Genomic DNA, 9,125 nt, shown 5'->3' on the forward strand with positions numbered 1-9,125 from the left:
AGTCAATAATTTTCTTAGCAACTTCATGATCGTTACACATAAAGGAAGCGAAAGGAAGAGGTAAATGGAGAGAAAAGAGGAGGAATAGCTCTCTCTCTCTCTCTCTCTCTCTCTCTCTCTCTCTCTCTCTCTCTCTCTCTCTCTATATATATATATATATATATATATATATATATATATATATATATATATATATATATATATATATTATATTCTCAGAAATGGAAGTGGTGTTACGCTGTGAGTGTCCTGATTCGAGTGACATGCAGTCATCAACACTTGGAAGTTGGACAGCCAGTTGTAGACTGTCAGTGCCCGTGGTCACGATGTGTGGTGTGTTTTGATGTGCGCTGAACGTGTTCTCTTTCAACATTAGGAGAGCCTATAACCGAAGTCTGTTTCCAGTGATCCAACAGGTATGCTGAGTAGGTAATGCATTCATATTTTACTGTGTACTGAAAGATTGGAGAATACTGGCAGGTGCGTCTGGCAGCGTCAGAACATTATCATGTAATGCTATTTTATTCTATTTGTTTTACATCTTATAAAACTGAATAACGATTGATGTTTATCATACATACAAATGTAACATAGTTGTTCAAAATGAGAGGTTCTTAGGCTTTTTGGGAATTATAAATTAATGGAGTCGTAGCCTAGAATCTCTAGATCAGGGGTTCTCAAAGTGGGGGTCGCGAAATAATTTATGGGAGTCGCGAGAGAAGCAAGCCCATCCTTCCCATTAGTGATGGTAAGTTGTTTAGCCTTTAAAGACAGAGAGAGAGAGAGAGAGAGAGAGAGAGAGAGAGAGAGAGAGAGACATATGTGTGAAGTACAGTACATACATATACATATACATACATGCATACATACACATACATACATAGAAAGGCAAACAGATACACGGAGACAACGAAATGCCTCATAGGGATTGACAGAAATTCGTTGTTGTTGGGGGAGTGGGTCGCCACTCTGTCGGAGTAATTTGTAGGGGGTCGCAGCCAAAACAACAGTCATCTCTGGTTGCCAGCCTCTCTGGCTTCCAAAGTGGGATAAGCTTCGTCGTACGTAGATTTAAGCCACGCCCCGTCCCCTTCGAGACCACAGTTTCAGCATGGACTCCGAGGACGAAACACTTGCACTACTTCTGCTTCTGCAGCGCCGTCGAGTGTATTCATGGTAGCATATAAAAAAAAAAAAAAACCGTGTCACTCGGTCCTCAAGCAAGTGCAGACTGACTGACAGTGGCAGCATGTGGCTTTGACGCTTTGTGGCGTGGCTCGTGTGCGCGGGTCTTTGTGGTCAAAACGCGCCGCGCCTTGGCGGGGATTAGCGACAGCCCGCTACATCCGCTGACCACAAACGCTCGTGTGCGCGGGAAAGCCACAAAACAATGGAAACCTATAGGAAACCACATACCCGCTACGCCGTGGTGCTTCGCCGTGGCGCTGCAGAGTGGCTCGTGTGCTCCAGAACGCACTAGCCACTCTGTGGCACCACAAGTGGCCGCGCAAAGTGGCGGGCCAGAGCACACTAGCCACTTTTTAGAGCCACAAGTTGCGACCACATGTGGTTATGTTTTGAATACCCGGCCACATTTGGTCGCCACACCGATATCACTACATCTGAGTTTCAGCATGAAATTCACTTCCGTCAGAACATCTCCGGTCGTATTGCTGGAGTTTCTGAAATTGTTTTATTTTTAAGGCCCCGAGCACACTAGCGACTTTGTAGAGCCACAAGTGGCTGCGTTTTGTGGCGGGGATATTTTCTCCCATAGGTTTCCATTGTTTTCAAGCTTTGCCGATCACACTTGTGTCTGTGGCTCGCGACTGTGGCAAGCTGTCGCTCGTCCCCGCCACAAACAGCGCATTTTGTGGCGGCTCGTCCATTTACGTCGCCGTCCCTGGAACTCTAACTTTCAAGCCTTCTCGGTTACGAGCCGAGTGTACTAACCACAACTTTATAGACGCGGTGTGTATGTGTGTGTGTGTGTGTGTGTGTGTGTGTGTGTGTGTGTGTGTGTGTGTAACTGTCTTTAATTGTATACCGTTATCAGACAATCTTTTCTTAAACTTGCGTGTCAGTAATGATTGAGCATAATAACGTGCAAATCGAGCTTTCCTTTCTAAATGGTCAGCTTTCGGATGGGAATGAATAAGCCCTTCCTAACAGCGACTCCTCCTGGAGCAGATAGATGTTGCGTCTATAGTGATGAATAATGAATACCCAATGTAATACATTGGGTATTCATTATTCATCACTATAGACGCAACATCTATCTGCTCCAGGAGGAGTCGCTGTTAGGAAGGGCTTATTCATTCCCATCCGAAAGCTGACCATTTAGAAAGGAAAGCTCGATTTGCACGTTATTATGCTCAATCATTACTGACACGCAAGTTTAAGAAAAGATTGTCTGATAACGGTATACAATTAAAGACAGTTACACACACACACACACACACACACACACACACACACACACACACACACACACACACACACACATACACACCGCGTCTATAAAGTTGTGGTTAGTACACTGGCTCGTAAATCGAGAAGGCTTGAAAGTTAGAGTTCCAGGACGGCGACGTAATGACGAGCCGCCACAAAATGCGCTGTTTGTGGCGGGGACGAGCGACAGCTTGCCACAGTCGCGAGCCACAGACACAAGTGTGATCGGCAAAGCTTGAAAACAATGGGAACCTATGGGAGAAAATATCGCCGCCACAAAACGCAGCCACTTGTGGCTCTACAAAGTCGCTAGTGTGCTCTCTCTCTCTCTCTCTCTCTCTCTCTCTCTCTCTCTCTCTCTCTCTCTCTCTCTCTCTCCTGAAGACAAAATAGTGCATTGCATCACAAAGAAAGTCCTGGAGCGGACTTACAAGTGGCCTTCCAATGTTGAGAATTCTCTTCTATTAGAATAAGGCTAGAGGTTTGCCTTTCTTTGTTATGCACGTTTATTTTCATAAGACACGAGTCTTGTGAAAGGTCATAAATACTAGCACTCAGTGGGTAGAGGTAACTCTGTCAAATTATACATTCTGTACTTTCCCTAACTATCATGCTGAGACACATAAAGAGTTCAGATGCCAGAAAACGTAAGTATGAACTTGTATGTTGCTTGAAGGCATGCATATCAATGTTGAATAACGCGTGAGAGTCTTGGTTAAAATCTACTTCTTGTAGAATGTATTGAAGGCATTGAAATAATGGAAAAAAAAACAAAAAACAAGACGTGGTTTCTTTTTGTACATGTTTCCCACCAATCAACAAATCGTAACGAAAAGATGATTAGAAAAAAAAGTAATAAACTAAGAAATTTACAAATAGAATACGGCTACTGTTCTTCTCCTAAACCTATTAATAGTGGTGTTCCTCAGGGTTCTGTCCTGTCACCCACTCTCTTTTTATTATTCATTAATGACCTTCTTAACCAAACTTCTTGCCCTATCCACTCCTACGCTGATGATACCACCCTACATCTTTCCACGTTCTTTCAGAGACGTCCAACCCTTCAGGAAATTAACAGATCACGTGGGGACGCCACGGAACGCCTGACTTCCGATCTTTCTAAAATTTCCGATTGGGGCAGAGAAAATCTAGTAGTTTTCAATGCCTCAAAAATTCAATTCCTCCATCTTTCAACTTGACTCAACCTTCCAGACAACTATCCCATCTTCAATGACACTTAACTGTCTCCCTCTTCCACAATGAATATCCTCGGTATGTCCTTTGCTCATAATCTTAACTGGAAACTTCACATCTCATCTCTTGCTAAAACAGCTTCTATGAAATTAGGTGTTCTGAGGCGTCTCCGACAGTTTTTCTCGCCCCTCCAACTGCTTACTCTGTATAAGGGCCTTATCCATCCCTGTATGGAGTACTCTTCGCATGTTTGGGGGGGTTCCAGTCACACAGCTTTGCTTGATAGGGTGGAATCGAAAGCTCTTCGTCTCATCAACTCCCTCCTCTGACTAACTGTCTTCAGTCTCTTTCTCACCGCCGAAATGTTGCATCCCTTTCTATATTTTATCGCTATTTTCATGGTAACTGTTCTACTGATCTTGCTAACTGCATGCCTCCCCTCCTCCTGCGGCCACGCTGCACAAGGCTTTCTTCTTCCTCTCATCCCTATTCTGTCCAACTCTCTAATGCAAGAGTTAACCAGTACGCTCAATCATTCATCCCTTTCACTGGTAAACTCTGGAACTCCCTCCCTGCATCTGTATTTCCGAATTCCTACAACTTGTCTTCTTTTAAGAGGGAGGTATCGAGGCATTTGCTCCCCTAATTCTGGCTGACGGTTTTGGCACTTTTTGTACTCTTTGGAGAGCCAGCGCTCAAGTGGGCTTTTTTCTAACTTTCTTTTTTTTTTTGCCCTTGTAGCAAATAGGTAAAAGATTACCTGAAAAGGGCGCTAAGCCACAATATTGAGTTTTGGTGTACTTTGTAGTGGATGGAAGCAGACTGGTGCATCAGGGATTGGCGTCCTCCTCACTCCGCCATCAAATCACGGAAATACATGAAAGGGCATAAAGGGAGACAGGGAAAAGTGTGTGTGTGTGTGTGTGTGTGTGTGTGTGTGTGTGTGTGTGTGTGTGTGTGTGTGTGTGTGTGTGTGTGTGTGCGTGCGTATCGATCTATCTATATATCTATTTATCTATATGTATCAATCTATCTAGGTATATGTGTATGTATGTATGTATGTATGTATGTATCTATCTATCTATCTATGTATCTATATCTATCTATCTATTAATCTCTGTCTATCTATTTATCTGTATCTATCTGTATCTATCTATCTATCTAGCTATCTATCTATCTATATATATATATATATATATATATATATATATATATATATATATATATATATATATATATATATATATATATATATATATATATATATATATCTGTATTCCCAGCCAGTTCCCTCACTTCTTCCATCTTCTCTCTTCCCACCATCTCCTTGATGTCATCCATATATTTCATTCTCTGTCTTCCTCTCGCCCTACGTCCCTCAATCAACCCCAACAGACAATGTCTCCCCAAGCCATCTCTTACTATAATCATATTGATGAAAAAATACAATATGATTTTTTTTTTTTTTTTTTTTTCAATATAAGAATGACTTTGATTGGGGCTGTCTCTGCCCCAACCCCCAGTTATATACACCACAAGGTTGAATGAGTCAAGCATTTTGAATTCTACTTTTCATGTGGTGAATAATTGAATAGCTATACAAAATTTTTATTATGGATATTTGGCATATAGATATGTACTATGGAGGTCTTAACACTACCTCTCCAAAACACCCGCATGCACGAACATTTACATGACGACATTCCATAGCAGCGTGTCCCATGCATTAATACGGTTGTTGGTGCTTGGGAGGCTGCTATGATAAGGTCGCCTGAGTTATGTCCATTGAAATAATTCCCTACCGATGATTCCTATTGGGGAATACATGTATCTAAGGATTGGCTCCCTTGGTCCATAACATGCTTATAGGTGAATGACAGAGGCTGCGCGAAAGTCTGGAGTTTCTGCCGGGATGTGATGGATGCTGGGCAGGAGACAGAATAGAGGTCCTAATTGTAAGTGTGTTTCCTTTCCGTAATAACATCTTGGAAACCTGAGGGCACACAGGTGAAAGGGGCGGCGAGCGATTTATGATTGGCTCCTGCAGCACCGTCCTTTTCTCCAGCACCCCAGCCATTGTCTTCCGACACTTTAGCGAAGCCGTTAGATTTGCCATTGACCTGGAATGTATTTTTTTCGTTAGATATCATTATTATTATTTATTGTTTACTTTCCCTAAAGCTTGAGTTTATCTTTGCATTGAAAGCCTGAACAAAATACTATATCTTGCATTAGCAAAAATACTTGATTCAACAAGCTGGTCTGGCTGACCTTGGTCCTATCTTTGCTGCGGTAGGCCTTCGCGTAGAAATCTGCGAAGAGGACGAAGAAGATGACCGCCTGTCCACACAGCCAGCGCACCAGAGCAGGTGCCACGGGGACGTCACATTCCACGAACGCTAGCTGCGGACCGTGGGGTGTAAGATGAGCAACTCTTTCATTAGGAAAGACATCTGCGGAACTTTGATACGTATATAAGCCAGTGCAAATACCCGCAAATCTCTCTCTCTCTCTCTCTCTCTCTCTCTCTCTCTCTCTCTCTCTCTGATAATGCCTGTGGCACTGGCCGCAGTCTTCTTTTATCTAGAATCCCATCAAGCAAGCAACAACCAGAACAAACCCTGGTCAGTAAGTGAGGAAGTGGTATCATTTGACAAGACGTGACCAAACAGCGCCTAATATCACGTTTGAACTCTACTGTTGCTCATTACGTGAAATTACAAGTATGTGGACCAACATATCTTAATCTCTAATCACTCTCGCGTCTGCTGCTCAGCGTACCGACAAGGCGTGGAAGAAAACGATGGTGAACTGCGCCATCTGGAGGGTGGTGAGGTACTTCTTCCACCACAGGAAGGGCCGCACGCGAGGTCCCATGGCAGCCAGCAGGTAGTACAGGTACATAACAGTGTGCACGAAGGAATTGAGGAGACCCATCAGAGTGCTGTGGCCACCTGTGGAATGTGATTCAATAGTTGAAAAGATAAGGAGCTCCTGTAGTAACTAGGAACAATCATATCTGTCAGCCAATCAATCTAATAACTGGATACATTATGATACTTGCTAAACTGTTGCAGCACCATCACCACTACCACTGTCAAAGAAAGTTGAAGAAAAGAAAACATACAACACCACCAACATCTGTTATATCACCACCACCACCGCCAAAAACAATTGACACTGCCAACAAGTCAGTAGCAGCAACAACGACAATGACTTACCCGGCTGGAAGTGGACACCGAACCACAAACCAACTGGCATCAGGGCGTGGTGGGAGACGTGCAGCAAGGAGATGTGCTCGGTCTTCTTGTTCAGCACGAAGAACGCCTGGCAAGACACAAAAGAATGTGATAAAAATAAAAGAGAGAGAGAGAGAGAGAGAGAGAGAGGCGTGGGGGAAGCAAATAATGAAAAATAAAAAACATATTGCTACAGCAGGAATAGAAATAGAAATGTTTTGCACCAGAAATTCGCTTCAATGGTCCTCGCTGGGTATCATTCAGCCACTTACTGTGTCGATGAAGTCGATGAATTTAGAGATGAGGTACCAGTAGCCAACGTTCATCATCTGAGGAAAAGAGAATGAAAACGTTGAGAACTATTACTACTACTACTACTACTACTATTACTATAATAATAATAATTATAATAATAATAATAATAATAATAATAATAATAATATTACTACTACTACTACTATTAGTACTATGAGTACTACTTCTATTACTACCAGTAGTAGTAGTAGTAGTAGTAGTAGTAGTAGCAGTAGTAGTAGTAGTAGTAGTAGCAGCAGCAGCAGCAGCAGCAGCAGCAGCAGCAGCAGCAGCAGCAGTAGCAACAGCAGCAGCAGCAGTAACAACATTCGTAGTAATACAACAGTAGCAATAATTGAATTATTTGAGTAAATTAATAAAAGACTACAACCATGCAAGATCTTCGATGGATGAAGTGTACACAAAGATCTGTCAAGTAGCGTAATCTGAAGGTATTAAAAATTTGCCAAATCTTCACCACTTACCCTGATAGCATTTGTGTTCTCGGAGAAATCGCACTTCTGACACACCCAGTTATATTCCGTGAACCAGCCAGCAAATCCTCCCTGTGAAAGAAAGCAGAGCACATGACCTTTAATGTAGCCGTCCTGCAGTGGACTGAGGGTTGTGTTTCTTTGCATACCGAGCACAATGGCATCAAGGAATTTCTTGAGTAATTATTTCATCACGAATAGCATGGCATGAAATACATCAAGTGTTCTTACCTCTAAAAACAGATAAGCTGAGAAGACGACTTGAAATGCATTGTATATCATCATGTAGGGCCTTAATCCCGCCACAGGCTTCTGTTTGCTCATGTAACGCGGGCCCCAGACGGTGACAGCGTACACGTACAGTAAAGAGATGATCAGGTTCGGATAGGGCGATTGCATCATCAGCCAGGACTTCTGACGAGGATCAGGAGGCAACTGTCGCGCCACCGTCATGTTGCCGTACATGAAGGTCAGCAGCGCGATGATAGACGCCCATTTTCCATTCTGCTTCAGCGTCTCCAGCTCTGAATAGATGATTAATATCTTTATAACTTGTACGGTAGTGGTACAGGTCAGTGTCTTCGCCATATGTGGAATGTTGTTTCCAACGCACGTAGTGTGCCCTGCTTACTGGCTTACCATTCTCTGAGGTGACTGAAAATTTTGACACCGGAGGCTGTTCTTGAGAGGTTTGTTTTTTGGAGTCCATTCTTCGGGAGCGAGGCGGTGGGACTGCCAGGGGTACTTGGGATCAGTCTGCAGTGTCTGCTGGTGTGAGCAACACGAAATGAAAATAATGTTTTAGTTGTTAACAGTATTATGCTAATTATTTTCCTGTGTGTGTGTGTGTGTGTGTGTGTGTGTGTGTGTGTGTGTGTGTGCGCACACACACACTCATATATATATATATATATATATATATATATATATATATATATATATATATATATATATATATATATATATATATATATATATATATATATATATATATATATATATATATATATATATATATATATATATATATATATATATATATATATATATATATATATATATATATATATATATATATATATATATATATATATATATATATATATATATATATATATATATATATATATATAGATAGATAGATAGATAGATAGATAGATAGATAGATAGATAGATAGATAGATAGATAGATAGATATATGTATACATTACACAAATGATAACGTCAGATTTGTAAATAATTGACAAATATAGTAGTTTTGCATTACCTGTGATAAGGAAGAAGATAGCCCCTTGGTGGAATTGATTAGAACTAGTGATGATCCTTTATGTGTCAGGGAAGATTCACCATCACCACTAAGTGCCTCGCTTTGCCGGCGCGATACAGACACCAGGAGCAGCTGTGGGATAACCACTGTTGCGCTCGAAAGCTGGACTGATACAAGGTAGAGACT

The 9,125-nt window shown here is 41.8% G+C and overlaps 1 protein-coding gene across 2 annotated transcripts; it reads right to left on the minus strand.

The window, feature by feature from the left end:
- Positions 1-5,241: 5,241 nt before the first annotated feature.
- On the minus strand, positions 5,242-9,125 carry LOC123505095 (elongation of very long chain fatty acids protein-like). 2 transcript variants are annotated; one of them, XM_045256143.1, is made up of 9 exons: positions 8,940-9,125; positions 8,312-8,437; positions 7,904-8,196; positions 7,664-7,744; positions 7,157-7,213; positions 6,867-6,972; positions 6,427-6,599; positions 5,917-6,048; positions 5,242-5,765 (listed from the first exon to the last, which is right to left on the minus strand). In XM_045256143.1, exons 2-9 carry the CDS (start codon positions 8,379-8,381, stop codon positions 5,595-5,597), a joined length of 1,083 nt encoding a protein of 360 aa, XP_045112078.1. In that variant the 5' UTR covers positions 8,382-8,437; positions 8,940-9,125; the 3' UTR covers positions 5,242-5,594. The 2 variants fall into 2 exon arrangements, with proteins under 2 accessions (XP_045112078.1, XP_045112077.1); XM_045256142.1 differs by having other exon boundaries at positions 8,312-8,440.

This window comes from Portunus trituberculatus, chromosome 17 (genome assembly GCF_017591435.1).
Source record: "Portunus trituberculatus isolate SZX2019 chromosome 17, ASM1759143v1, whole genome shotgun sequence".
Lineage (NCBI taxonomy): Eukaryota > Metazoa > Arthropoda > Malacostraca > Decapoda > Portunidae > Portunus > Portunus trituberculatus.

Excerpts from the sequence above, each read along its gene's own strand:
- LOC123505095 (XM_045256143.1), bottom strand. The coding sequence starts at position 8,381 with ATGGACTCCAAAAAACAAACCTCTCAAGAACAGCCTCCGGTGTCAAAA. Across the intron at positions 7,214-7,663 it reads AGAACACAAATGCTATCAGG|ATGATGAACGTTGGCTACTG; the intron begins GTAAGTGGTGAA and ends TCTTTTCCTCAG. Across the intron at positions 6,049-6,426 it reads TTTTCTTCCACGCCTTGTCG|CTAGCGTTCGTGGAATGTGA; the intron begins GTACGCTGAGCA and ends CACGGTCCGCAG.